General features: G+C 35.3%; 1 protein-coding gene across 2 annotated transcripts in view; it reads left to right on the top strand.

Moving 5' to 3' along the window:
- The first annotated feature begins 415 nt into the window (after positions 1 to 415).
- The window catches only part of IHO1 (interactor of HORMAD1 1), a 32002-nt gene continuing 16238 nt past the window's right edge, over positions 416 to 16179 (top strand). Inside the window, exons 1-5 of one of the 2 annotated variants that reach the window (XM_026717973.2) lie at positions 416 to 555; positions 4815 to 4883; positions 12238 to 12412; positions 13834 to 13991; positions 16038 to 16086. In XM_026717973.2, coding sequence (XP_026573758.2) covers positions 4828 to 4883; positions 12238 to 12412; positions 13834 to 13991; positions 16038 to 16086 — 438 coding nt within the window. In that variant the 5' untranslated portion in view covers positions 416 to 555; positions 4815 to 4827. Of the gene's footprint in view, positions 556 to 4814; positions 4884 to 5695; positions 5763 to 12237; positions 12413 to 13833; positions 13992 to 16037; positions 16087 to 16179 lie in introns of those variants that run through there. The other variant, XM_087923499.1, reaches the window with a different exon arrangement.

Here is a 16179-nt window from a genome sequence, read left to right as displayed (position 1 = left end):
ATCAACTAATTAAAAAAAATGAAAACCAACAAGAAATAATAATCAACAGAATGGCGGAAAGAGAGAGAGAGAGAGAAAAAAAAGAGCTTCTGAGGCAGGAGAAATGGGAGCCAGCTCATCCCTGAACGCCCTTTCTCACCTCTGCGAAAGATAGCAATAAAAAGTCTGCCATTTCCTGGGTGGAAGAAAGTATTAAATTTCTATTTCACCCACAGGGAAGGAGGAAGGAAGAGAAAGAGAGAAAAGAGAGAGAGAGAAAGAAAATAGGAAGAAAGAAATAAACTCCCGGAAGGGGTAGGTTTGATGCGTGGGATTCCTACAAAGCGCCACACTACAGGTCTCGGCGCGCGCGGCTCCTATGGATGCTCTTGCGAAGGGAAAAGAGGCGAGCATGCGAGTTCCCGCGCCTGGCCGGGGGACACGTGATTGCCTTCAGACGGCCTCCGTATCAGTGTTGTCTCTACGATATCGCGTTAAGTTCTCTTTTGCTCAAGAAATAGAGTTGAATTGCCACACTCCAACAGTAGAACCAGTAAGAGCAATGGATGTATTGTGGTAAGAAAGATAGGAAGCCATTTCCTCAGTGGTTGCAAAACTAACTTCTCGTGCGTTCCTCGCTTGTCTCCCTTCTCCTCCAGGTCCTGTATAGAGAAAAATATGTACGAGACTGCACACGTTTTTGAAACGAGTGTGCCCTAAGCTGTTTGCTGCAACGTTATTATTATTATTTTATTAATAGGGATATTCTTTTGAAAACTTTTTTTTTAGTTATTGCTTCTGTGTTTCGTTTTATTCAGAGTAAGATACTATTACTCTGGTTGGCAGGGGATTGGACTATATGACCTCCAGGGTTCCTTCCAACTCTGTTATTCTATTCTATTCCCACATTCTCTGTTAGACTTCTGTGCTTTTAACAGATGCCATTGGTTAGATACAAATTGTCAGTGCATTATTAGACAGTAAAGTTGTGGGCATTACTGTATATCGATTTTGATTTAAAAGTGAAAAAGATATTCAAGGTTCGGGATTTATTCGAACCACTTTGAATTAAGATCCTAGGTGTGACAAGCATAGCCTGAAATTTCTCTGCTTTATGATTTTTTTTAAGTTTCAGAAATAACTCGGTTACTGAATATGTGATTGACTTTTCACGCATTTAAAATGCTTGATAAAGCTTCGGAAAGTTTTTTTTTTTAATCCATCCTTTTGTTACTAATCTTAAAACAATAGATTTGAGAAAGCATCTGTGACAGCTTATAGTTCATTGTGGAATTGAGAGTAACTGGAAACCTGTCCATAGTGCCAAGTGCACAATATTTTTATGCAGTCTATGTGTCATTTGTCATCTATTCTAGGGACAGGCAGACTTCAGTGCTTTATAGAATTTCTCTTCCTCTCTTATTTTTTGCTACACTGCCAAGATCCAGTAATTAAAACCAAATGCAAATGAAACTATAAATTAGAGTATGAATTGAGAATATGAATAAAAATAAGACTATGAATAGAAGAATTATGTCTAGCCTAGGAATTTTTTAAAGGTGTATTTGCACCATTGTACATGAAAGTTGCAATCATTGCATGCAATTTTCCACTCCAAAAATAATAAAGCTGCTTAATGTAACTATAATTTGCTATACATTCACTATGAGAAATCTTGATAACTTTCCATGTAGCATTCTTTTTTTCTTTAATGCATTTTTTTGGCTATTTTTCTTTTCATATTTCCAGCTGAACTTGCTAATGGAATGATAGGAAGCAAGTGTGTCAGTTCTTGTGCTGATTTTCAGTGCTGAGTGCCATTACGACAATCCCTTTCTGCATTATTTTTACTTCTAAGTGGCTGTCAGGCTACAGAACTTTTCCCATTCAATCAACCAGAATGAACTTCTGGAAACATATCAAAATGTATAAGAAAGGAATCCTTTATTGAGATGAGACAATTCATGTAGGGGTTAAAAGCAGCGTCTAATGTCTCTCAGGCATACCAGGATAGATAAGGGAGTTTAGAACCCCTCCCCTTCTCTCAATGTGTATTTTGTGAAACAAAAGCCAGTATATTTATTCCACCCCCACCCCTTCTGAAGGAACAATCTTTTTCACGGTTTCCCAAGCTTACATCTCACTGGAATTTTTATGGTCTTCTCATCTCCTGGCTGTGTCGCTCAGAGGTGTTAGGTTCCGGCCATCTGGGATTCCTCTCTCCATTGTATCATGTGTGGGTTATACAAATTTGATATAAGATTGAATGTATTCAAGTTACATCAAGAAATGATTTCTTTATCAGTCTCCCCACCACCACTTTTCTTCTCCCACTGAAGAAATGACGGATACACGGATCTGACAGAGGCAATATGGCAGACTGTTGCTGTTATAGATACTCTAAAAGAGCTCTATTTGACAAGAAAGTGTGGATATTGTTCTAATAATTCAAGATTTTAAAAAACAGTATTTAGGGATGCTGTTACTGAGTGCATGCTATTGCAATCTGTAGCAATTTTTTTCCCTGAACTTCTGTGAATCAGAAATGCTATCTTGCATGTAATCTTCTTTGGGCAAGTGATCATCCCTCAGCATCATCTCCCTTGGATCATTTTAAATATAATTTACTTTCTACTGATGCTCTGGTACAAATGTAAATAATAACTTGTATGACAATCCCTGGCAGCATTTTATATAAAATAGCTAGCAGCTATCACTGTTAAGGAGAATTTAATGAGTTTCAATCTCCAGGGCCAGATTAACTACATACTGTGATACAGTAGAAACTTCAGTCTCACAAAAACCTTATTTTTTTCCTTTCAAGAAATTTTTGAGAAGTGGAGGACGTCAAATATTTTCTCTGTGTTTAAAAAAGGGAGGAACGAACAATCTGGGGATTTGCAAATTAATCAATCTGACATGTCTGAAAAAATTACAGTACAGACTCAAAGAGAGATCTATACGCACCTTGAAAACAGTGCAGTAATTGTCTGCAACCTGAATATGGATAAAACTCTGAAAATTAGGAAATTTCACAGAATATGAAATATATGTTGTCTTGAACAACATAAAGAAGTATCTTGCCATGATATACTTGTAAAATTTACATATTTCAAGACAAAACAGGCAATACTGGAATTTCTTTAAAACCTGGAAATATAATTATTTTTTTATCAAATGTACTCCCAGGCATATTCAAGAAAAGGAAAAATATAAGCTTTACTATTTAGTGGTTAAGCTACTGGTCTATAAACCAGGATACTGTGAATTCTAGGTCTTCCTTGGGCCTGAAAGCCGTCAAGGTGACTCTGGGCAAGTCGCTCTCTCTCACCCCAGCTTACGTGACAGGATTTTTGTGCGGAAAATAGGAGAAATAAAAGTTAATTATGTCTGCCACCTTGAGTTATTTATAAAAATAATAATGGGAGGATGTAAATAAATATCTTCTGCTATTAGTTAGACTAGTTCATTTTATACAAAGTCTTTTCTGTATGGATCCTGGCAAAACGTTTGTGAACTGCACTAAATATGTCACAATTCTCTCCCTTATTTATATTATGGAAATAAAAACATCCTAGGAAGAGAGAATTTATTTATTATTCTTCAATTCATAAAAGGTACCCAGTAATAGATATGAGTAGGATATGAGTTTTTAATTCACTGTTAACTAACATAGATGTAAAATTGGAAGCTCCTACCATCCATGTTATAATCCAATAACTTTAAGACTAAATACAGAAACTTGCAAATTGAAAAAAGGAGATTAATGAACTTTTATTATCACAAGAGGATATTAGATTGAAGTATCATCAGGAACTGAAGAGTTTATATCAGTTTAAACCTTCAGTGTTAGAATACCATACTGGATAGAATACGAACAAATAAATAAACAAATAAGAAACAGAATAGGGTACATTGCTGAACAAACAGAAACAATTAGAAAACCAATTTTAGATTTAGTACAAAGGATAAAAGCATTGCTTGTTAACGCAAGTAAACAAGACTTACAAGAAACTGAATTTATTAAACTGAAATATTTTGAGAAAAGCAACCTGAAATAATTTGTTGGCCTAGTAAATGCATAAGGAAAAAAACAAATGAACTATTATTTCTATTTGGGATAGAACCAAATATGTCTCTACAATTAAAGCAACAATGAAGCAATTTATTAATTATTCCAGATTTGATAATAAACAGACATTTGATCTAGACTTATTGAAGAATATTAAATCAAACCTTACCAAAACAGGTCAACAAAAATAAGTCCTTGTTCATTCATTTAATTTCCTTAATGTATAAGTAAAGAGAAAACTAAAGCAATAAATATCAACTAAAGAAACAGAAATTTGTGGAGAGCTATAGGATGATACTTAGGTTGGTAATAATACTTGTAAAAAATACTGGAATAATCATTGGTTTTCAACTGAATAATAGACAGCAAAGTTTTTACACACACAAACACAAACACATATGGCTGCAAACAATACACATTCAGTTTTGCCTCTACAGAAGTTATTTATTCTATATTGCTCTAAAATACAAGCCCTAGAATAATGGATTCAGATTACAAATTGGTGGATTCTGATTGAATGTTAGAAGAAATTTCCTAATACTGTAATGACAGGATAACTAATTATCCAGAGAAGTGCTGGACACCCCTTAACTGTATGTATTCATCTGTTGGACTTTGAAATCATTAACTGAGATTTCTGCACAGGCTTGGACTCATTAGGCTAAGAACCTCCTTTTAAACATACGATTTTATGATATACATAGAAAGATGAATATAGCATTTATAACCAGCCTCACATATTTCTCTATCTTTCTTCTAACAGACTAGCCTAAAAGATGAATCTGAATCTTTGGAATACCAAAGATATATTTATGACTCCAACAAAAATGGGGTAAGAAGCTTATTGCTGCCATTGTTATTGATTTGTATTACTTTGAAATGTTCAACATCGTGACTTTCAAACCATGTTTTTTTAAGGTGAAAACAAGATGTGGTCAGTAATACTCACAATTTGCTCAGTATGGACCTTATGTCAAATTCTTGTTAAAAGTTATCTTAAATGGAGGAGAACAGGACTGGATAGACCAGGGGTCGCCAACCTTTTGGACCTCAGGGACCACCAAACTCATAATTTTAGATCCCAGGGACCACTAATTTGTGGGTGTGGCTCAGTGGTCATGTGACTGGCTGGGCATGGCTTGTATCTAAATATTATAAATATTTATATAAATATTGAATTTTTTTTATAAAAAAAGAACTTTTACCCAAAATCAGGCAAAACAGGCAGGCAGATTGAGTTGCTCACAGAATCACAGATTCATTCAGAGATCTATCTATCTGCTATCGGCTAGCTCAGTCTGTCACATAAAATTTGCTTGCAAGCAAACTCACAAAATTAACTCACAACACATGCACGTAAGTATTGATTTTTTTTTCAAAAAAGAGCAACTTTTACCCAATATCAGGCAAAGTAGGCAGATTGAGTTGCTCACAGAATCATTCAGTAATCTGTCTGTCTGTCTGTCTGTCATCGGCTAGCTCAGTCTCTCAAATTTGCTTACCATGAGTCTGCACTGAATTTGCTTGCAAGCAACCCTTCAGTCCTAAGAGTTTGGCTGTACTTAAAAGCAGAGCTGAAGATCTAAAGACTAGCTGGAAAACAAGAAATCCAACCATTTTCTGTTTCCTAGCTAATCTAAATCTCCTGGCACAGAAAACAGATGATGGTCGGAAAAAGGAAAAATAAAAATTTAGCAGGCAAGTTTACCAGGTAAGGAGTAAGTGGGTAGCGAGGGTTCCTGCGGGCCATGTGGGTGGCTCAGCCTTGTGTTTCTGCGCAGCCTGGATTAATTGCTTTGGGGGATGCTCTTGGGGTGAGATTTCTCTGCAGCCCACCAAAATTTTCTCACGGCCCACCAATGGGTTGGCGACCCCTGGGATAGACTACAGGGATGTCAAACTGGCGGCCCACTGGCTGAACGTGTCACATGAACCCCACGTAGGGGGAAAAATCATGAAACATCACGTGACGACAAAACATGACACAAGTTTGACGCCTATGGGATAGAAAGTTTATACATATAGAACATTTCTACAATTTAAATTGTGATTTCACTGTAATGTCCTAATTGAATCTTTGAGACAGCGCATGCAAACATTGTAGTTTAAGATTTGGACAAATCGTTGCTCTCTTTAAGTAGTACACTCACTTGACCAATATAGTGACTAAGGTTCACTCAAACAATTAAACTTGGTTTAAAAGATCATCCTAAAGTCTATCTAATCTAACTTCCGGTTCCTTTATATTTTTTATTTTTATTGGTTTTTAAAACAAACATAAACAAACAAAACATAAAAACATCAAGCCATCTTCCATATATATATACATACAGTGTGCCGGTTGGTTTACAAATTGTTTTGTGTTTCCATTTTGTAGTCTTCAATTACAATTACATTGTATATATTCTCATATTTTCAATCAAGTATTAAATAGATTAATATAATTATTAATCATTTGACTATATTTTTATTCATTCATATTTTACGAAATAATATTTTACTTAATTTGTTTTATGACAGTTCATATTATTATCTCAAACCTATCCTAGAATCATTTTGTAGATATAATAAGAATACATCTTTATATATTATTTTCTAAGAATCTACATAATTCATTACTATATTTTATTGTCTAACCATTGATAGAATAGATCCCAAATTTTATAAAATTGTTTATCATCTTGTTCTCTGATTTCAAATATCAATCTACTCATTTCAGCACATTCCAATATTTTCTTAATGATTTCCTCCTGTGATGGTATTTTCTCATTTTTCCAGTTTTTAGCAAATACAATCCTAGCCGCTGTTAATACATTTACAGTCAGGTATTTCAGTTCTTTACTATATATTTCAGGTAAAATTCCCAATAAAAATATCTCTGGTTTCAAATCTATATGCTTTTTTGTCATTTTTTTCCAACCAATGTGGATTTTAATAAAATATTTTTTAGCATCCGTACATGTCCACCACATATGGTAATATGAGCCAGGTGTCTGATGACATTTCCAACATATTTCAGATTTATTCTTGAACATTCTTGCTATTCTTGTCGGGGGAGTAACTTCCTGTTTCTGACAAAAGGTAGATGGATGCAGAGTAGTCATAAGCAGAGAACTGAAATAATAGGCATTTTTATCTTCCATAGTTCATATTGATAGGAATCTGGTACAGCACTCTTTATTTGGCAGTTCTGTTTAGGTGCTTGCAATGACTAGTATTTTCAAAAAATATACATGTATCTATTTGGGAGTAAAGGAATTTTAAATCAGGAAAGTTACCGCTTAGTCATCCATGAATATGTCAGCAGAGTTGCTTAAGTGCTATTTTATAAATATATTATATATTTTAAACATTCTTAAATGCATATTTAATTGCTTTGCTATTTTTGTTTTGTTCTGTTAACTGCCTTGGGCACTACTTTTGACTAGAAAGGCACAGTGGAGAATTAAATAGTAGATATACATAAGCTTGTCTCTGATACTACACTCAAGAGAACAGTAGTTTGTTCATGTTCTGTAACTTTTCATGAGATCTGAATAATTCTCAGTGATCAAAACAACATACTATCCTTGCTTTTGGAATAGGAAATCATAGTTGACTCAGTGAATTTACATCAAAAGCATTTCTTTGGTTTATTTTCAAATTTAAAAGCAAAGGATTCAACACATGATGATGTATTTTGAAGCCAATAGGTTATAAACTAATGAAATCTGTAATATGAACTTATAGAGTTGATGCTGCTAATATTTCTTGTGATTTACAGATATATCCACTACATTTGAGAGAAAATATAGTTTGCTATTTTTTTCTGCAAGTATCAGCCTTCTTCAGATGGGAACTTTGGTCTGATATTTAGTGGAGGAGGAATATTAAAATATGCATAAGTTATTGTTTGACTGCCAGATTAAATTACTGGAGGCTTTGTTAGCATTTTATTGCTGTGATTTCTCTTATGCTTTTTCATAGTACAGAATTTATTATGTGAAAGGCCTCTTCAGTGTTGATGGAGACCACACTGAAATGAATAATGATGCTCAAAATATAATTTACTCATTATATAACAGTATAGGATATTTTACACGCATATGAGCTTGGGTATGAGTTTCTGATTAGACTATTTCTTTATCAAATCACATTGAAATAGATCTTCCATCTAAGTAGTAGCAAGAACAAACATGTTTTTCTCAGTAGATTAACCAGAACAAAAAATGCAAAGGATTTTTAAAAAAAAGCATGACAGACAAGGAGAGAAAGAAAATAGAACATCCTATAATCAGAATAATCAGTATGCTAATTGCAATGCAGTTTAAGTGAAGAATGGGTATCATATTAGCAAAACTCTGAAAATCTATCAATGTAGATACCAAATTCCCTGCCCTCTTGCTTTTCTGTGATGATGGTAAAAGGAGAAAATTAAAACAAGAAAATAATTATAAACAATGCAAAAAAGGTAAATGAATAAAACTGGTAAAGCAGAAGGAGTTAACATGGAAATAGTGCAATTAATATTTCTGACATGATTACCATTTAAATAATCACATGCTGCTTGATGTGTTATGATTTAGGATCAGAGTTTGGATTTTTTAAATAAAACTGGTGGTGTTAAGCTTATTAGATTCATATCCAAATCACTTCCAGCTTTTTTTTCTCAGTGCACATAAGGAGCACATTAGCTCAAGAAAACTCATAAAGAAAATCTCAAAGGGAGGAAGGGATTATCCTTTTTGAAGATAGCACTGAAGTTCTCTTTAGGAATGTGAGATGCATTTGATTTCCTAACTAATGATCCAGAGTCATTTTCAAACCCTGGGGAAAAAAAAAAAGGTCTAGAATGGCTACTCTTTTTGGTGTTGATCATCTTGTGCCAGCTTAATTTTGATGCCTTTATGTATATTTGCATATTTTCCAGAAAGTTACAGTGAACTGTAGCAGTTGACTTAAAATATCTGAATTGTTGTGCTTGTTGAACCAGGCAGCAGTGAGACACAGTATATTCAGTTTAGATGTACAGTTCAGATTTTGTCGCAGTGTGTGCCATGGATAAATCTATCTGATGGCAAAGATTAATCTCTCACAGACATGCTGACACAATCCATTTCAGAGCTGGGAAACTGTCCAGAGGATGCAAATGTTAAAAAAAAAATGGGCAGAGATTATAATGTTTGAGCTGTTGCTGAAGCCAGGCCAAGCATATGTCTTCTCTACAAGCAAATTTCCCCTATCCTTCCACCCAAGGAAAAACCTTTTTAAAAAAAAAAAAAAAACCACAATATTGAAACTAATTAGGTAAATAATATATTTTAATATTTGGATAGGTTTTTTTTTTTACAATGAGAGTATTTGGTGCTAGTTATGAGCTAAATGCATAATCTGAGGCATCAGATTGCCTCTACATATTCTGAATGCTAAATACTTTATTTATTTAGGCAGCTTACATCTAGGCAGCTTACACGTATTAAAATACATACATAAAAACAATAATAAATGCTGTTGAAAGGTGGGAAGTAGGGGAACACGAAGCACATAGGAAAAGGTGGGGTCTTTCCTAATCCAATAACCGCCTCCAGAATGGTGGTGCCCCAGGCCAGCTGGCAGAGCCAGGTCTTCAGACCCTTACAGAAGGTCAGAAGGGCGGGTGTGGATCTCACCTTCATGGGTACAGTGTTCCAAAGGGCAGGAGTCTTGGTGGACTAGACTCTTCTCCTGGACCCCATCAGCCAAAAATCCTTGACTGACAGGGTCCACAACATGTCTTCTCTGCCAGGATGGATGGTGTGAGCCAATCCTATTGGGACAAGACAGTAACTAAGCATCAAGTCTTGGTACAGCAAAGTAACCCCAAATCATAACATTTCCATTACCATGCTTTACAGTAGACATCAGGTTCTTGAGGTTGACATCATTCTGAATATCTTTGGTTTTCACCAAATGTGTCTTCTGGTCCTGTGGCCAAATAACCCTCTCTTTGCCTCATCTGTCCAGAACACATTGTTCTAAAATACTGTTCTTTGCCTAGATGTTCATGAGAAAACTATTTGAAACCTTCTCCACTTGTAGATAATCTTCTGCACAGTAGAATGATTGATGTTCATTTATTTGGCAATCTTTTAAGTCCCTTTTAGGCATCTCTGATCTTTTTTTTCCCCTGAAGGCCTCAGATAACTTTTTCAATCTAGGCATGATGATAGCACACACTTCAACAACAAAGAGCAAATCAAAATAAATCTCTGAGGTTTCAGTAAGGCAGGTTCCAACCAGATATTCTAATATTCTAATAATGATATTCTAATCATTTGCACCTGATAGGATGCACCTGATTCTAATTTTAGGTATTTGAGGTAATGGTAGGGGCGTACTTATTTTTTCCACATGCAAAATTTGCTTTTATGTTTATTTAAATTACACAATGCGCTACACAGAGCATGATATTTTATCCCTTTTATCAATCGGTATTGTTGACACACAAATCAAATATCTGTACGTATCATACCGCTTTGAGTTTATATGACTCATGTTATAAATCAAAGCAGTACTAGGAAACATTTTGATGTGAAATTATTGCAGATGTTTCTCTGCATGGTTTGCTATTTTAAAATACCAACCTCCATTATTAGTATAGGACAGGAAAAGTACATTCTGTTAGGTGGTATTCATTTGCTGTTTAGAGATGTAATTTGCGCGCAGCATAAGGCTTTGCATATATCTGGAATATGGCAGAATTCATACTTTGATTTTATTATATTTATAGAAACATTGCATATTTATTACATTTCCATAATCATTTGCTTCTCAATCATTTTTCTGATATGCTAGTATTTCTAATCCAATATGCTCAAGTCTCCTATAAATAGCAATGAAAAAAGGGAAAGGTATGTCTTGTTGGAATAGAGCTGCTGACATCAAATAAACATGGCAGTGTTTGACTTGTACCCATGCACTACCTGAAAGATTCTGAAAAATAAAAACAATTGGCATATAAGATGGCAGACAGCAGATGTTGACATAAAGAAATGTCTTAAACATTACATGAATTGTGAGGTCAAATCAGAATTTCATCCCTGCAAACTCTGGGATTTCCAATGAGGAAAAATACCAGTCCAAACTGAGATTTTTAGGTGACAGATAGTGGAAAACACGAAAGAGTTTACGGAGTGAACATATTGGCTGTAGGCCAATTATTTCTTATTAGTTCTATATTTTAGATGATAAGGCATGAAGATTGCCTCACAATTTCAGTTCCTTAGTGAAAATAATGTTAGAATAGCTAAACATGAAATGCATTTTTATTGATGAATTTGGAGTAAATTTTGGAATCACAATACAGGTAGTCCTCATTTTACGGCAAACCCACTTAGGATTAGGTTTAGGTTCCCTTGAATTTGGAGAGCAAACTGGATGTTGCCAATGGATTTGTAGCCCCTCGGTATGGTTAGCAGGGCGCTGATTTTTCGAGCCCCGCCCCCCCCCATCTACACTTCCTGGTGAAATACATGGGGAAATCCCATTGGTGGGGGCAAACCCACTTAGGGTTAGGGTTAGGTCCTCTTGAATTCGGAGAGGAAAACAGACGTCACCAACAGATTCGTAGCCCACTGGTATAGTTTGGAGGGGATGATTTTTGAGCCCCCATCAATGCTTCCTGGTGAAATACATGGGGAAATCCCATTGTTACGACCACAATTGAAACCAACATTTCTGTTGCTAAGTAAAACATTTGTTAAGTGAATTTTGCCCCATTTTATGATCTTTCTTGCCACAGTTGTCAAATAAATCATTGCAGTTGTTAAGTTAGTAACACAGTTGTTAAGTGATTCTGGCTTCCACCCATTCACTTGGCTTGTCAGAAGGTTGCAAAAGGTGATCACATGACTTAAGGACACTGCAACTGTTATAAATATGAGTTAGTTGCCAAATGGCCGAATTTTGATCACATGACCATGGGGGAATGCTGCAGTGGTTGTGCCATAAGTCACTTTTTTTCAGTGCTGTTGTAACTTTGAACGGTCAGTAAGCCGTTATTAACTGTTGTAAGTTGAGGACAACCCATAGCCAAAAAAATAAATAAATGTAATTATTTGTTTACTAAGAGGGAACTTTTTTCTTATTTCTCTGTTTAACTAACTATGGATTACCACAGTAACTTATAAATATATGATTTGTTCATGTCCCTTGTTTTCCTTTTTCAGGCCCTATAAATCATCTGGCTGGACCAGTGCTCCCAACGAACATAACAGTATGAGTGATTCTCAGTTCCTTTTTGGCTCTCAGTTTTGCTCAGAGAATTCACAGAGTGCATCAGCCTCAGCTGAATTTACTATCCCACAAAGGCAGGACAAAGGTTCACAACAGAATTCTCAGGACGTGAGTCCATTGTGTAGCTTATGATATTACACAGCCTCAGTAATCAAAATTAGAATAGAATAGAATAGAATTCTTTTATTGGCCAAGTGTGATTGGACACACAAGGAATTTGTCTTGGTGCAAATGCTCTCAGTGTACATAAAAGAAAAGATATATTCACCAAGAGTCAAGAATCATAAGGTACAACACTTAATAATAGTCTCATAGGGTACAATAAGCAATCAAATCATACTAGGAAACAGTCAATATAAATTGTAAGGATACAAGCGACAAAGTTACAGTCATACAGTCGCAAGTGGACTGGATGTGATGAGAAGGTTAACAGTAATAGTAATGCAGACTTTGTAAATAGTTGGACAGTGTTGAGGGAATTATTTGTTTAGCAGAGTGATGGCGTTCAGGGAAACTGTCCTTGTGTCCAGTTGTTCTGGTGTGCAGTGCTCTATAGTGTTGTTTTGAGGGTCGGAGTTGAAACAGTTTATGTCCAGGATGTGAGGGGTGCGTAAATATTTTCACAGCCCTCTTTTTGACTCGTGCAGTATACAGGTCCTCTATTGAAGGCAGGTTGGTAGTAATTGTTTTTTCACATAGTGATATTCTTTCTGCGAAAGCTGGATGTTAAATATGAGACTCACAAAAATTCCAATAAAGCAGCATAGGATAAGAGTTATAATTTACCCAAAATTCTAGCCAAAATGTTACTGATCAATGGGGTATTAGGTTTTTTAAAAAATTGTGTAGTGCAAATATTATTGGATAGTTCTAGATTTTTTAAAATGAAAATGTTTGTGATCATCAATTTAAAAAATCATCTTATTTTCTCACATAAGAAATATTGTTATCTATTTTTTTATTTTCTTAGAAATATCTTAAGTAGCCATTGTAATCCATAGTAGCAAATCAGAACTTTTGAGAGGCTGCATTTACATCACAGTTTAGCACCAGAGTTGAGTAGGAAGAAGTTGCAGAAAGTCCCATGTTGTTTTCTTTCCTTGATGCAATTAGGAGAAAAATGGGAGCTTCTGTTTCTATTTTTGATTAACTTTCATGCAGTTTGTAATGGAAGCGATAAGATTCCTCTGTTTTTCATTACAAACCAACCTTTAAATAGGCAGTGAGGGGATTTGGCATTGTGCTATTTTCTGGAACTTTACCAGTTCCCCAGAATATCTTAAAGAAAATACAAAAGATGCCAGTAGGTTGCCAGCTGGTTCCTTTAGTATTTAGTGTACATTAAATTTAGCCTTGGATATTCGTTACCATAAGATCCTTGAAGTTGTAAATATTTTTGAAAAAAATACAATTCTATCTAGTGCACCCAATCATAAAAGTATATTTAGTGGTGACTGAATGCCACTGATTTGTCCTTTTCTTAATTTATGTTAAACACTCACATCTTTCATTTTTCCTGATAAAAACAGAACGATATCAGTATTTTTGCCAAATACCAGTCTAAACCACAGCTCTTTGGAAAAGAGGAAAAGGAAAATGTCTCCTTTAATAATTTCTCTGGAAGATTCAAAGGAGTCATGGAGCAATTTGAAGAAAATAAGAAAAAGATCAAGGAAAAATATGATAAGTATGCAAACATTTCTGCAAGCTGGGAAATAAATGTTTCCTCCTTTTAAAGATAATACTGTACAACTATATATGCTCTACAAAAATAGTTAATGTTTGTTAAAGTATTGTGTATATGCTTGTTCTTATATTTGATATCATCCCTCCCTTTCTATTCAGGTGAGTACCATGGTCCACTAACAACATTTTAAAAACAGAACAAAAGACAGGAGTCTAAAAATAAAGGTGCTTTTCCAAAAGGAAAATGGACTTTCTTGAATTTTTTTTTCCTTGAAGACATTTCACTTCTCATTCAAGAAGCGTCTTCAGTTCTAACTAAATGGTGGGAATGGAAGGATTTATATTCTTTGCAGTCATCTGGCCATTGGGACTCTTGAGAGTGGTTGAGGCCACTTGGGGGTTAATTTGTATTCTCGAATCAGCTGAGTCAGAGTGCAAATGGGTGTGGGACCTTTTGGGGACTGCTGAAAAGACAGTGTTATATAAACAGGAGACAGGTGGTGGGTCATATCCCTTTCCCTCTATTGAGAGAGGACTGCTCAATAGAACAGCTAGAACTGAGGAAGCTCCTTGGATGAGAAGCAAAAAAAAATTAAGGAAATTTTTTGAAAAGCACCTTTGGGACAACCATGACCTGGATGACTGAGAATCTCCATAGACTTTAATCCACCTGTTGGAAGAGATATTCAGGTAGCCTTAACTTATCCACCACAATAGGGATTGGCAATTCCATCGTTAAGCAATGTGGTTGTTAAGCTTGATATCACTTGCCCGTACTGACTTATGACATCAGTTGCGGCTGCAGTTGTTAAGTGAAACACTGCAGGTAGTTAAGTGCAATTTGTGACCTGCTTTCAGGAACTGACTGTGAAGATTGCAAATGGCAATCATGTGACCACAGGAACACTGCGATGGCTGCCACTTTGAGGAGCAGTCATCAGCCTTGTGTTTCATCAGCACAGTAACTTTGAACAGTCACTAAACAAGTGTTTGGTAAGCAAGGACCATCTATACAGTTTTCAAGTGCAGAGTGAGGGGGCCAAGCTCAGCTCTCAGATTCCAGGGAATGTATTGCAATGTGGAAGAAGACACCCTTCTGCATGCCAAATTCTATGATATAGGGTGCATATTCAACAGAGTATCTTAGGTCACCTGAATTTGGATGGGAAATCGTCTAATAGGAAAGTCCACACTGAAGTAGCCTTTATAGTTACAAAGAATGATAGCATCTTGCAACAATGGCTTAAATTATTGGAAGAAGGACTTGCATCCTGTGCTTTTATCCTTACTGTCTGCAAAAAAAATAAAATAATGGGAGAGGAATGGTGTCTTTGCAACCAGGAAGCTTCCATTCTGTTTGCTGGTGTATGTATGTATGTACGTACGTACGTATGTATGTACATACATATGTATGTATGTACATATGTATGTACATACGTATGTATAACAAATACGTATGCATGCATTGAAAATAAGTTCTAGGATTGGTAGTAGATTGGGAGGGGGGCACATATTGAATGATGTCTGTGTACTTTCTTATTGCTTGTTTCATTGTATTCCCTGCATGTTTTCAAAGTTTTCAGATCTATAGACATTAGAAAGACTGAGGGTCAAATTTAAACTGCTTTCTGAGGAATTGGAGATGGGAAATGCGTATGTGAAAATGCTCGTAAATATCAGTATATGCAAAATATGGAGATGTATATAAGCTCACTGGTTCCATTTATCTCTTCTTGTTAAATTCTGCATTTAATTAATTTGGCTGGTTAAAATAATAATTTATACAACTGCTGACATTTCTGCTTTAGTGCTAGCCATCTGCCAGCATTTTAGAAAGACCCGTCAGCTTGGGATTCTTACTAATGGAATTTATTTGGCTGTAAAAAAAGAATGTTTCATAAATATTTTAATATGGAATTAAGGCATTTCCAAACCACATATTATGGTTTATTGCACAATCTCGTGAGATTCTCCTAATCTTTCCTATTCATTTTCTTCTGATTAATGTACGTATGAAGTTTGTAATTTTCCAATATGTCTCTTTCAGTGACCTTTTAAATGCTTTTATTTTGAACACCAAAGAGAGTCTTCAAAAGGTAAGAGAAAGTTTGATTGTCAAAAGGTGAATGTAGGGGGCGGAAAGTTGCACTACATTTTGATGTTTTGTCTTTCTTACTACTGTGTGATCA

Source organism: Pseudonaja textilis, chromosome 2 (genome assembly GCF_049901715.1).
Source record: "Pseudonaja textilis isolate UNSWEBS1 chromosome 2, rPseTex1.2, whole genome shotgun sequence".
NCBI classification, from domain to species: domain Eukaryota; kingdom Metazoa; phylum Chordata; class Lepidosauria; order Squamata; family Elapidae; genus Pseudonaja; species Pseudonaja textilis.
Note: the sequence above shows the minus strand (reverse complement) of the source record. Positions and strands in the feature narration are given on the sequence as shown.